This window comes from Kogia breviceps, chromosome 8 (assembly GCF_026419965.1).
Source record: "Kogia breviceps isolate mKogBre1 chromosome 8, mKogBre1 haplotype 1, whole genome shotgun sequence".
Lineage (NCBI taxonomy): Eukaryota > Metazoa > Chordata > Mammalia > Artiodactyla > Physeteridae > Kogia > Kogia breviceps.
In genome coordinates, this window is record NC_081317.1 from 116886471 (window position 1) to 116900589 (window position 14119).

Here is a 14119-nt window from a genome sequence, read left to right on the forward strand (position 1 = left end):
TTGTGCCCCCAAAACCGCCAAAGCATTTTTAAAGGCCAGGTGAGGGAGGGGGTGTGGGTGGTTGTTGCACATTTTGTGTAGGAATCCCTTGTTCTTGCAGTTTCTCCACAAAGGTCAGGTCACGATGTTCCTGTAAACCTCCAACTAGACCAACGTCATTCTTTGTTCTGCAACTTTTTATCTCTGTATGAATGGAAAAGTGGTGTCCCCTTAAAGGTCAGAGCCTTGAGCACTGGCTCTCCTGTATATTTCAGGCTGCAGGCAACAATCTTTTTTTTTTTTTTTGCGGTACGCAGGTCTCTCACTGTTGCAGCCTCTCCCGTTGCGGAGCACAGGCTCCGGACGCACAGGTCCAGCGGCCACGGCTCACGGGCCCAGCTGCTCCGCGGCATGTGGGATCTTCCCGGACCGGGGCACGAACCCGTGTCCCCTGCATCGGCAGGCGGACTCTCAACCACTGCGCCACCAGGGAAGCCCAGGCAACATTCTTAAATCAAAGTAAAAGCAACAATACAAAGGTTAAAGTGGAAGAAACAGACCCACTATGGAGTCAGGCACGTTCTTCCCTCTTACAGCCCCACACGAAAACATTTCTCTGCTCCAGACGCGCCCACGGTTTGGTTTGTCAGGCCTCATCCTGCGTGGGGCACATAAGCCAAGCTGGAAAACAGGAAGACCAAGGTCTGCTGTGACGCTGACTCCGGTGTCTACTCCTTCACGGGAGGACCTCAGGAGAGTCCATCCCGGGTCCTAACGCTGTGATCACCGTGGCCCAATCCGGCACTGTCCTGATCTTACGACGGAACATCCAGCGTACAGGACATTGGCAAAGCCAGAGCCCAGGGCCCACCGACTGCGGGGAAGCCCCCAGCCCACCCACGGCACCGCGCCCGCGCCCTTCCGCCGGCACCGAGACTACAAGTCCCAGCATGCAGCGCGGCCCCTTCCAGCTGGCTCTCGCGCCCCCGGTCTCTCCCGCCCACGCTCGCGTCCGCGGAGGGCGTGGCGCCCGTAACCTCTGCGCACTGACGTCGGCGCGCCGACGTGACGTGCTGACGTGGCGCTCTGGGCGCCTCCGCCCTCCCGGGCTCCAGTCCGGCGGCGGGAGGTCTGGGGCGGCGCTTCGGTTTGTGGCAGCCGCCGTGGTGTTAAGGCGCGAGGCCGGTGGGAAGGGCCGGCCCTTGTAGTCTCCTCCTCCGGGTCTGCGGCTCCCCGTCCCAGATGGACAGGGTGTGCGCCGTGTTCGGAGGCTCCCGGGGCATCGGCAGGGCGGTGGCCCGCTTGATGGCCCAGAGAGGCTACCAACTGGCCATCGTCGCCCGGAATCTGCAGGGGGCCAGAGCCGCGGCCGGGGACCTGGGCGGTGGGTACCGACCGGGGGCGCCCCGCCTCCGCGCGCGAGTGTGGACCGCGGCCGTTGCGGGTCCGAGAAGCCGTCGTGGGCGCCCTCCTCCCCGGGCCGGTCAGGCTCACAGTGTGGGGCGCGGGGCGGTGCGTGCCGCACGTGCGGTGCGGTCTGGCGAGGCTTCCCTGCGCGCCTGCGTGTTCTTGGGCGTCGGTACGTGTGCGCATGAGCAGGCAGTGCCGGCCCAGGACGTTCGCGGCACTTCCAGTCCTGGTTGTACCCGGTCTGCTTTCCTGTGTCCGAGGCACCGACGTTACTACGATGCTTTGGTGACCATCACCAAGGGACAATGAGAATTGTTCCGCCAGATTCCTTGTTATTGCACTTAAACTCCATTTCCCCCCGTTTATTAGGAATGGATTGTTAGTTGCTCTGCGAATTTCAGTTTCTGGAGAGTAGGGAGACAGGGCGCTGTGAGGATCCGAGCTCGTAGCTATTGTTGAGGTAGTAGGCGGGCCGGGAGCAGGGGCACCGGGTTCACCGTCGGGGGCGGGGGGGCAGCTTTACAGGAACGTTACCGACGGCTTCACCGAAGTGATAACGTGGGCCGCAGGTGCGTTATGGACCAGGGAGCATCTCAGCCATGCTTCTTGCTCAGATTCAAAGGGGCGAGAACGTGGGGGTCCTTCTGCGTCACCCCACGCCATCAGTGTTGGCTGGACAGGATGAAATCTGCTGGTTGGGGCGAGAACGTGGGGGTCCTTCTGCGTCACCCACGCCATCAGTGTTGGCTGGACAGGATGAAATCTGCTGGTTGGGTTTCAGGGGTTGTGGGTCCAGCATGTCTTCAGGTAAGAGCTGAGAGAGAGGCAGATGCTCCGGGGCCTTGCATTTCCTTGAATTACGTGGTCCATGAGTGACTGGTTTTCACCCAGAAAGTGTCACTTCCCGGATGACCTACTGTCTCCGAATGTTTAAGGAGATAATTTTAATGTTAATGTATTAGGCAAGGTTAGCCACAAGATAAACAATTGTTTAGTTCTTTTAAAAATCTAGTTTAGACTGTTAAAAAGATGTATCATTAAATAAAGAATGCTTTCTTTGAAGTAATTTTTTGATATTTAAATATTTCAAAGAAAGTGGATATGTTTAAAAAGCAGGTAAGAGTTGTTTTTAGTAAAAAAGGTTTAGGTTTTTTTTTTTTTTTTTTTTTGCCGTATGCGGTCCTCTCACTGTTGTGGCCTCTCCCCTTGCGGGGCGCAAGCTCAGCGGCCATGGCTCACGGGCCTAGCCGCTCTGCGGCATGTGGGATCTTCCCGGACCGGGACACAAACCTGTGTCCCCTTGCATCAGCAGGCGGACTCTCAACCACTGCGCTACCTGGGAAGCCCGCATTTTTTTTTTTAACAGCTTCCTATTTTGTCTTATCTCTCCTAATGGTCAGGCTTGAACAATAGTCATTATAATACATGTGACATAGCTAAACAAACGAAAAAATCTTAGAGTTTATTTCAGGGCCGGGAAACCAATTCATCAAAAACCTAACTGAATGAGACACTACGTTTCAAAAAAAGGAATATAAAACAGAGAAAAATGTTGAATTTGCATAGCATGGAGTCAGTGTCAAAGCTATAAATATTGTTAGATGAATCATACAAAGTACTTTATTTCTTGTTACCCACCTGCCCCCATCCAGTTTATGAGACTGAACTCCATGAAATCAGGAATCGGGGACATAATCATGTTTTATCTCATGTTCTGGATAGAACAGATCTAGCTCATAGTAGATGCTTGACAAATGTGTATTGAATCATTTTTAAATTCAAGTTATACTTTGTTAGTAATTCTGATCTAATTTTGTTGTATAGGAGATCATTTGGCATTGAGCTGTGATGTTGCCAGAGAACATGATGTTCAAACTACATTTGAAGAGATAGAGAAGAACTTAGGTCGAGTTAATTTCTTGGTAAATGCAGCTGGAATTAACAGGTTGGTCACAAAGTTAAGTACATTTCTATATGTCTTTTTTTTTCTTCTATGTCTTTGAGTAATATGAGTTAACATATTAATTAACTTGTTTTACTTCTCATTGGAAGAAAAACTATGTATTTTGAAACTTGATCTGTTAATCCATGCACTCTTTTCATTCTTTTACATTAAGATTATAGTAAGGGTACAGTTGAGTTTTAACATTGTAATCACCACCCATATTGAGCTGCAGAACTTTTCCAGAACCCCAGCAGGCTCTCTCAGTTTCTTCTCAGTTAGTACTTCCTTATAGGTAACCATGGTCCTGACCTCTGCCACCATATATGTTTTCTCAGTTAATATTAATGGAATCAGAGTGGGTATTCTTTTTTTTTAAGTGAATTTAGGACATAATATTTAGAATAATATAAAAATTTACTTTCTAAGCAAGGTGTAGTGTGGCAGTTAACTTCATTCAAGCTATTTTGGCCACATGGCCCTACTTTAAGCAGTTAGGGGTATGTGCCCCTCTACCTGAGTGGGGCCAGGGCCTGTCCTCCAAGGGATCCTTTCTGGCTTATCAGTTGTTATTTTAGTGCCTCAAACCAAGTTTAAAATGTGCTTTCTAGATGTTCTAGCTCAAATATAAAGCACTTCTTGTATTCTGCATTCAGGGAAAATGTTACATATTTCTTGACTTTTTTTTTTTTTTTTTTTTTTTTGCGTTATGCGGGCCTCTCACTGTTGTGGCCTCTCCCGTTGCGGAGCACAGGCTCCGGACACGCAGGCTCAGCGGCCACGGCTCATGGGCCCAGCCGCTCCCTGGCACGTGGGATCTTCCCGGACCGGGGCACGAACCTGCGTCCCCTGCATCGGCAGGCGGACTCTCAACCACTGCGCCACCAGGGAAGCCCTTGACTTTTTAATTTGTTATGTTTTATCCCAATTTTAAATTACGTGGTTTTTGTGTTTTTGGTAGGGATAACCTCTTAGTAAGGACAAATGCCGAAGATATGCTATCTCAGCTTCATACTAACCTCTTGGGCTCCATGCTGACCTGTAGAGCTGCCGTGAAGACAATGATTAAACAGCAGACAGGGTCCATTGTGAATGTGGGTGAGTCTGACCTCTGTGGATTTATTATTATCTCATGTACCATAAGAAAGTTATCAACTAGTTTGGAACATATTTACTTGTGAAACTTGGACGGAATGTATCTCTGTTATCTGTAGAAAAAGGATTGGATTAACTGATTAATCGGTAAACAGGAATCGCCCATTTACATCCTTCTCGTGGTCAAGCAGGTGTTACATGAGTGACACCACCAGGTATTGGGAAAGTGACAGCACGAGCCAGGTGATACATGACAAAAGGTGCCTAGTGGGGAATGGCTCAGATCCAGCGGGTGGTTGCTGTGCACAAACATGCTGCACTTTGTCCAGCTATTTGGATTTTTTAAGAGAAATAGGACATTCTGTTGGTTTTTTTTTAACTTTTAAAAATATTTATTTATTTATGTCTGTGTTGGGTCTTTGTTGCTGTGCACAGGCTTTCGTTGTGGTGAGTGGGGGCTACTCTTCGTTGTGGCGCACGGGCTTCTCACTGCGGTGGCTTCTCTTGTGGCTCATGGGCTCTAGACGTGCAGACTTCAGTAGTTGTGGCACACGGGCTCTAGGCACATGGGCTTCAGTAGTTGTGGCTCACGGGCTTAGTTGCTCTGCGGCATGTGGGATCTTCCCAGACTAGGGCTTGAAACCATGTTCTCTGCATTGGCAGGCGGACTCTTTTTTTTTTGTGGTACGCGGGCCTCTCACTGTTGTGGCCTCTGCCGTTGCAGAGCACAGGCTCCGGACACACAGGCTTAGTGGCCATGGCTCACGGGCCCAGCCGCTATGTGGCATGTGGGATCCTCCCAGACCGGGGCACGAATCCATGTCCCCTGCATCGGCGGACGGATTCTCAACCACTGTGCCACCATGGAAGCCCTGCGGGCAGATTCTTAACCACTATGCCACCAGGGAAGTCCGAACATCCTGATTTTTATGTGAAATCGAATTTTCAAACTGGTCAAGAAATTAAAAACTTTTTGCTCGTGGGGGCTAAAAAGTGATTTCTACAGCGCTTGCATGAGTCACTAATAAATCTAGTTCACAGGTCTAAGAGGAGGTTTACTTAAGAGAATAACCTTTTCAGTTTTTCAGGACGGATGTAAGTAACTCCTAGTCTTCAGTTCACCTGCCCCACAGGGCAGACAGACCGTAAAATGTGTCTGTAGACCTTAAAATGCAAAGTGGCTTGAAGTTGTATTTCAGTCTGACAGTTTCAAAATAGCAGCATGCCATCTGCCTTTGAAGTGGTGATACCGTAGGAGGCCACAGAAGGGGGATGCTGCTCTGTTAAAGTCAGTGACCCTGTGCTTTCTAATGCAGGAGGTGTCTTTCCAAGCCAGAATATAGGGTTTATGTATAGGGTTTAAACCAGAATATAAGGGTTTTTAAAGCCAGAATATAGGGTTTTTCTTTTTTGAAAATGAGAAAAGGAAAGAATAGTGTGCTAATAAGAAGTAGAACATTTTTGACATTTACCCTTAAAAATGTGAGAGGTCAGTTTTCTTATAAAAGCTTAGTAAATGAGTTGACCTTTGCCTTCTAACACAGCCAGATATGATTTGGGTTCTTGTAAGCTGGTACACTGGCTTGTATGTTTCACCTGATAAAGTGGGGTGTATTTGTTTAACTCTAAAATATCCCCCTTTTAGATATATGTGAAAAGCCCATATCAGTCCTTTGTTTACATGCAAACTTTTAGATCGTGCTGAAAGTAAGTAAAAATAGAGTATTGAAAATAAACTAGGGGACTCTTATCACAGAGGGGACTACTTTAAACTGTGAGAAAGTCCATTGTATTTCAGAAGTTATCACTCTGACAGGTGAACTGTAGCGTATGGTGTGAAATAAAGCTGCTTCAGCCTCAAGCTCGGCCTTTCCTCTTAAGCCTGCATTGTTCTTTGTTTTTGTGTCTCTCCTTGTTTTTCTTTCTTCCTTTGTCATTAACTGGCATGTGACATCTAACATGGTTAAATATTTTAATATTGGACTTGTTGATTATAATTTGAGAAGTATTTGGAATGTTCTCTTTTTCTAAAATTAAATTACTTTCTCAAAAATTTTCTGAGGCTCTTGATTAATTTTTATATCATAAGTACAGGTCACTGGTGGAGAAGATTATTTCCCCAATTTCTCTTCTGCAAGGATTTATTTCCGTACAGTTGATACTTGAATTATAAATTATTCTTTCATTCATATAAATGAAGGCACCCAAGAATCTTTATAGTAGGCAGTACAGGTTAATACATTGCTGAAGGTAACTAAATTGCAATTTTATAGATAGTGTGCAATTGAAACTTTGCTAATTTAGATTAATAGTAGTTGAAATTTAGTAAGATTTATCCTCAGATGAACTATTTTTTTAGGTGGAAATAAATACTTCCTAATGCGTGTGGTAGAATCATAAAATCAGCCTTTATCTGACTTTTTTTTTTTTTTTCTGGTTTTAACCTTTTCTACTGGAAGCCTTTGTAACTACTGTAGAATTTTCATCATGTCTGTCCTCCTCAGAGATGAGAATGGGTACCTATCACTTAATGGATCCGTTCTCAACCCCTGCCTGGCACTCAGGGTTTCCCGTGAGCTGCTTTTGGATCCTGTTTCCTCTGTGTCTCTGAGCAGACTCAGACCCTAAGTCTTACTACTCAATGACAACGGTCAGGGTTCCTAAGTTTAGCAAGGGACAGGGTAGAATAGTTTGTACCTGTTTGTCTACTGTAGAGTATCTGAACATTCAGAATGGTAACCCCATTTATTGGTTTGAATTTGCTCTCATTTCTTTTTCCAGGAAGCGTCGCAGGTGTAAAAGGCAGTTCTGGCCAGTCCGTGTACAGCGCCAGTAAAGGCGGGCTAGTTGCGTTCTCACGCTCTCTTGCTAAAGAAGTAGCAAGAAAGAAAATTAGAGTGAATGTCGTTGCACCAGGTAAGTGGGAACTTCTTTTTCCTTTTAATTTATATGCACCTATGGCTTTTTAAATAACAGTAAAGACCGTTCTTGTGTCTGTAAGCACGTCATCATCATCAGGCACTTGTCAGAGGTGCTGGGCCAGGAGCAGGGAACCTGCACTGTTCCTCAGTCCTGGAGCAGCGCCACCCGGGAGGGCGTGACCTCGGTCTGATGGGACTCGGGGGGCCGGGATGCTGCATCTGTACTAAAACCACAAGAGAAACTTCTCATTTAAAGTCACTTGTATCTAAGTTAAGAACTCTCAGGAGCTGAATGTAAGAATTTCAAGTAAGTGGGCTGGGGAGTACTGGTAGCATATACCCTGCAGGTGAACGGGTCCAAGTTGTGTCCCTTTGGAGAACTGTTTCCTTTTCAATTGTCTTTCTCCTCTTCTTGGGATGTTTCATTGATTTGCTGCTCATGGGATACAGTATTGGTTAATTTAGACTTTGTCAGTTTGTCAAAGCAGAACTTTCCAAAAATGTATCTATCACCTAATGTATTCCATACGTCTAGATTAAAGAAACAACGCATCTTTATATCTAAAATACCTGAATAACTCTGTAATACAATGTGCTTTTAATAACAGTGTGAACCAGAGGAGATAATCCAACAAGGCTATGTAGGTGATGTCATTTGCACACTTCACGCAGTAATCCCCTACAGTAACTAACGTACTCATGACCTCAGAGACACTGCTGGTTCGGTTCCAGGCACCGCAGTAGAGAGCATGTCACAATGAAGCGAGTCAACAAACCTTTTGGTTTCCCAGTGCATATATAAGCTATGTTTACACTATGCTATAGTCTATTAAGTGTGCAGTAACACTATATCTATAAAAACAGTGTTCATACCTTAATTGAAAAATACTTGATTGCTAAAAAATGCTAACCATCATCTGAGCCTTCAAGTCAAGTTGTAGTGCTAACATCAGAAATCACTGATTACAGATATCACGGCAAATACAGTAATAATGAAAAAGTTTGAAATATTTTGAGAATTACCAAAATGTGACACAGAGACATGAAGTGAGCGAATGCTATTGGAAAAATGGCGCCAATAGACCTGCTTGATCCAGGCTTGCCCAAAACCTTCAACTTGTAAAAAACGCAGTGTCTGCAAAGCGCAATAAAACGAGGTCTGCCTGTACTGCAGAAAGCCAGTGTTTGTACAGAGAAAGAATGATCATAGGTCACATATGTTTGTTTCCAAAATGGAGAAGACGCCTTTCACTGGGTGCCACTGCCCCGGAGAGCTACCCCGTAGTCACGTTAGAATTTCAACACAAAGAAAAATTTGAAGGAGAAAAGATATTTTACGCAGGCTCAGGAGGAAGAAACATCTTTTGAAAAGTCACTCTGGGAAGTAGTAGGTTGTAGTAGTGATTTTAGCTGTGGTTGCCTCTTCAGTGAGCGAAGGGGGCGCTCTGAGGCCTGCTGTGTGGTGGTGCAGGGGGCAGCGGTGGCACGTGGTAACCGAAGTGAGGGCGCGCACGCCGGCCCCCGCAGGTTCCAGCCCGTGCGCGGGAGGTATCCCTCAGAGGAACTCAGGCTGCCAATATCCGACCTGTTTGTGCGTGGCCGACAATGAACGTGGTTAGGGAGGTGGGAATTTAAGGGGTCTTCAGGAGTAGAAGTCACGGGGCGGGGGGTGGGGGGCTCGCAGTAGAGCTGGCCGCCTACTGAGAATCCACGGGAACACTGGTGTCCTTGTGAAGCCTGTAGGAAGACCAAGCCAGCAGGGCGCAGGTCGCCTGGCAGACAAAGCAAACGGGCTGTGGGCTCGGCGCCGCGGCAGTGAGAGCCTCCTGAAGAAGGCGAGGGGAGCGTCTTAGAAAGTGCACCCGTTCCTCTCCCTGTGCTGACTTGAGGCTCTCCACACGAGTTGGAAATATTGATGGATTGAATAGGACGCAAAGCCAAGTTAGCCTGGTTGGTCTGTTACAGGTAACTGGAAAATATTGCAACAGAATGATGGGAGTTATAGTTTAGGTTGCTAAAGGCTAAAGAAATTCTCCAACTTGTGCTAAGGGTTTTAAAATAAATTCGAATGTACAACGTACAGCGTGGTTTGTTGGTTAGCAAATTAGTTGCCCCGGTGTGTAAACAAGTTTATTCCGTTTGGTAGCCACCTGCACCCATGAACGCAAAGCATTCTACAGGCGACTGAAGCCCCATTTTAAACTCGGATTTCCACCATGTGCCGAGCGACCTTCAGGGCAGAAGGGAGAGGGGTGGGGTGACTGTGGACCTACTCCTTCAAGGCAGAGCTACAGAACCAGCCTCTGCCTGGACCAGAACAGGCGCAGGATTAGGAGGAAAAACTTGCTGAAGCGCAATTCAAAAAGGTTAAATCGCCCCAAAGTTCCAGTTTTAGACACACGTCTCCCTTTCTGATGTCCACACGTTTTGAGGCTCCCGGGAGTAACTGAAACAGCCAGCGAGCACGCAGGTGCCAAAAGACAGCACCGTGGGCGCACGGGGTCCACAGGATGGTGGGAGCAGGTGCGAGCGCTTCAGAGTATGTACGTGAAAACGTATCAGGTGCTCCCAAACGTGAAAGGCAAAGTCTCCAGGACTGCCCTGTCACTGTCCTGTTGGAATAGGCCAGGACCATTGAGAGTGTGAGTACTAAGTACGGTGCTTCTAAGATGAGTCAGAAACGTACCAGGTAGCGTCCCAAGGTGTAAAAACCAGTTAAGCACATATAAAGTTAGTACTGGTCCAGTTAGAATGCAAAATGAAAATTATGGAAGCTGCCTCAAATATCTAGGGTTCCACAAATTTACAAGCAGACCTGTGTAACAAAGTAGACCCTAGTTTTAAGAAAACATTGCAGTTCAGTATTCCAAACACAGTCTCTGGTCCCAGCGGTAACCTCAGAAATCACCTGTCTGGAGAGTAGAACCATTTATATGTTTGTACAAATTTGCAGATAACAAAATAAACAAAAAAGTAGAAAAGACCTATCCAAGGCTGACGTTTAGTCTGGTTTTTTTTTTTCCAAAAGAGTTGACAAGTCCACGAATTGAGCAGGTTGGTATCGGGCTGTCGGTTCTCATGTGAGCTGTGTGGCAGTGGAGCCGGTCCCAAGCTGCTCCCTGGAGGTGTAGACAGAGCTGGGGTGGCTCACAGAGCACGGGGGACATGAGAGTGTGGCAGCGTGAGAAAGTGTGCACTTTGCCCGGCCCGGATGCATGTCAGCGCGTGCGCACACACACGCGCGCGATTATGTATTTGTCAGACATACACACGTTTGTGTGTTTATCTAAAACCTATTAAAATAACTTGATTATGGTTTTTGCTTTATGGAGAAGGAAGCCGTTAATTAGCCTGTGAATTGATACTCATAGATAAGAGTAGTTTAGAACCTGAATACTTCTAAAATTATTAGAAATAGTTCTAAAATGATTAGAAAAAGTTCTAAAATGAGTAGTTCTAAAATGATTGTGAAAAAAATCAAGTAATGAACTGGTGCCTAGAAAAAAATTTCTTGTACCTTATATTTTATATAATATCTTTGTTTTTAAATTTTGCACTGATGATGGGATAATGTTAGGTGGACAGGATCTTAGTGGTGATTTATTCTAGTCATCTTAACCGTTTAGAAGACCGGGCCCAAAGAGACAGAGTGCGTCGCCCAAGGTTCCACAGCTCGGTTTCGGTGGAACCGTTACAAAAGCTTTATCTTTTTGATTGCCAGCTAAGCAAGGCTTGAAAATTATGGCCCCTTAGATTTGTTTTATATCATTACAAGATTTAGGTCTTTTAGTCCTTTTGCTGTTATGTTCTGTCTAAAATATCTGGAATCTTCCAATTTTATAACTTTTACCTTTACATTATTTGCCTTTTGACAAATTACTAGTTGATAGAAATTGCCTGGATTAGTTAAGAGACGAATAAAAAGGTGCTGAAACTCAAATCTACGTCATCACTCATTAGCTGGTGTGATAGAAGCTTCGGTTAATGGACTGTTGAGGACAGTGAGTGTTCTCCTGTGTCTCTGCCAGTCGCCATGGGACCTTTGTCCCAGCTTGCCGTGGGCACTGGGGCTGGCCCGCTGGGGGCTCATAAGGAGGAGGCTGAAGCCCACCCTGGCCGCTCTGCTCCGTGGGCCCCAGAGCTGGTGTTGCATTTGGCGCCAGTGCTGAACCAGCAGGGACCAGGGAATTGTTGGAATGTCCTGGCAGGCCTCTTGCTCTACAGCGTTCCTTCGTCCCAATTCATTGTTGAGTCAGAGACCAGCTGAGTTCAAGCATTCCAAATCCATGAACATTTGATAAATGACTCAATTTAGATACATTCATTTTGGGGGGGGGGGGAAATCCCAAAGCTGCACTGTGGTCTTGGCACTGCTTTCTGTGTGTGTATGCTTTATGCAGCCTGATTGATTTTCGTGTTAGCCGAGTTTAACCATGTATAGAGTAGATGATTTATGTTTTGGGGCAGCATGTATGTGCTTCCCACTTTTCTAGGGATGCAGTAGTGTGGGTGATGAAGAGTTAACTCTAGGTCACGATGATCTCAAAGCTGGATGGTTTCAGGGGAGTGCAAGTGTTCCTAATCCTGATTCTAATCATTCATTCAGCAGACTTCCTGAGTGTCTCCTGTATGTGAGGGCTGGCAACACTCCAAAATTACAAACACGAATAAGCTATTTCTGCCACAAGGAAAGACGTACAGTGGGAAAGACAGGTGTACAGACAAATAATTACAGTGCCATGTGAATGCCAAGCAGGTACCCCTGTGATGCTATGGAAACGCTGGAGAAGGAATGCTTAATTTTGTCAGAGTTAATTAGTTATCAAGGCAACAGGCTAAATAGTGCAAATCCAGTTTGTATATAAAGGGAAATTTTATGAGTGTTAGGGATGTGTGTTTGTATAGCCTTTCCTAAAGATCTTACTTTCTAATGCAGTTTACACTGAAGGAAAGAAAAAACCCGTTGCTAAAAAGTGTGGACACTGAGTAGGGTGACCTTTATTATCTTGGCTGTAATGTGATGTAATATATTGGCTGTGCTATAAGCACGGTATGAATATGCTTCATTCATTAGAAGCAAAGTACAAGTTGAAACGGTAGCATTAAATCGAGTCTATGGATTATTTATTAACTTTATTTTAGATAGTAATTTCAACTAGATTCTTCAGATCCTTTAACAGAATTGATGTTTATTTTTAATGTTTTCCTCGTCACCTGCAAATGGAGTTTCCAATTAAGTTAAAAACAGTTAAATAGCAAATCATAATAGGAAAAACAAGGAACAAGCAAAATAATAAAGTAGGCTATCATTTGCTGCCTAATATTTTTAACTTTTTAAAGATAAATTAGTTGCTAAGCTTTGGTATTACATTAACTATAAATTTCTCATCATGGATAGATGTTACTGATTGGAAAATATTGAATATGAGAAACAGAATAGTTGATAAATTGAAACTATGTTGGATACATTGCTTTTCAATAGATAACACAAACATGTACAAAATTCAGAAGTACAAAAAGGCACAGAATGAAAAGTGAGTCTTTTCTAGCCATTCAGCTCCTTCCTCAGAGGCGACCAACCACAGTCAGCTGGTTCTCTCTGTACTTCATATATAGGTCAGTAGAGCATAAATATATATACTGTCGACTGAAAAAATAAGCACAACCTACAAGTTGAGAATTAGGTTTTATTTGGCAGACTCTCTGAGGACTTAAGCCTGGGAGGCAGCCTCTCAGGCGGCTCCAAGGGGCTACTCCCAGGAGGTAAGGGGGGAGCCAGGATGTAGAGGAGTTTTTGCAACAAAGGCCAGGTAGTCGGAACATCAAAAGATGACGTTCATTAAAGAAAACCAGAAATCTCAAGTTAAGGAGTTTAGTGCTTTTCTGTGTCTGGAGAGATGCCAGAGTCTGGGCTCACAGGAATCACTCCTTTGATCTGCGCCTCAGCTCTCTGGGGCCGGCGTCCTGTGCCTTCCTATCTGTCCCGTCCGGAGTCCCCTCAGGGCTCACCGTTGGGGGCAGCTGTAGTGGCTTGATGGCTGCAACAGCCTTTGTTTACTTTTTTTTTTTTTTTAACTGTACGCGGGCCTCTCACTGCTGTGGCCTCTCCCGCTGCGGAACACAGGCTCCAGATGCGCAGGCCCAGCGGCCACGGCTCACGGGCCCAGCCGCTCCGCGGCACGTGGGATCATCCCAGACCGGGGCACGAGCCCGCGTCCCCCGCATTGGCAGGCGGACTCAACCACTGCGCCACCAGGGAAGCCCTGTTTACTTTTTTTTGGCGCCGAGGCTTGTGGGATCTCAGTCCCCAGAGCAGGGATTGAACCGGTGCCCCCTGCAGTGGAAGCACAGAGTCCTAACCACTGGACCACCAGGGAAGTCCAGCCTTTGTTTACTGATATGGCAGGCAACATTTTTCATTCACAATACATATTTTTAAGAAAACACAAGTCGATCATACTATTCACAATGTTCTGTACCTTGCTTTACTCATAGGACAACCTATTTTGGAGTTGATTCCATATAGAGAACTGCTTCACTTTTTAAAATAACAGCTCTATGGAAATAGAACTCACAAAGCTCATAATTCACCCATTTAAAATGTCTAATTCAGTGGGTTTAGTGTAGTCACAGAATTGTTCCATCGTCACTGTGATACATTTGAGAACATCGTATTTTCATCATCCCAAAAGAAACCCTGTAGCCATGAGCATTCACTCCCCATTTCCCTCCAATCTCCCCAGCCTTTAGCAGCCACTCATCTACTTTCTGT

At 45.7% G+C, this 14119-nt stretch overlaps 1 protein-coding gene across 12 annotated transcripts in view; it reads left to right on the forward strand.

Annotated features, from left to right (window-relative positions):
* Positions 1–495: 495 nt before the first annotated feature.
* Positions 496–14119, forward strand: part of CBR4 (carbonyl reductase 4) — a 153771-nt gene continuing 140147 nt past the window's right edge. For 7 of the 12 annotated variants that reach the window (XR_010841701.1, XR_010841699.1, XR_010841700.1 and 4 more), the window contains exons 1-4: positions 1057–1558; positions 3214–3334; positions 4293–4429; positions 7208–7342. Coding sequence is in view for 3 of the 12 variants with exons in the window: in XM_067040082.1 (XP_066896183.1) it covers positions 1222–1558; positions 3214–3334; positions 4293–4429; positions 7208–7342 (730 nt within the window). In the remaining 9 variants the exon portion in view is untranslated. Of the gene's footprint in view, positions 1559–2046; positions 2197–3213; positions 3335–4292; positions 4430–7207; positions 7343–14119 lie in introns of those variants that run through there. The other 5 variants (XM_067040082.1, XM_059071540.2, XR_010841694.1 and 2 more) reach the window with 5 other exon arrangements.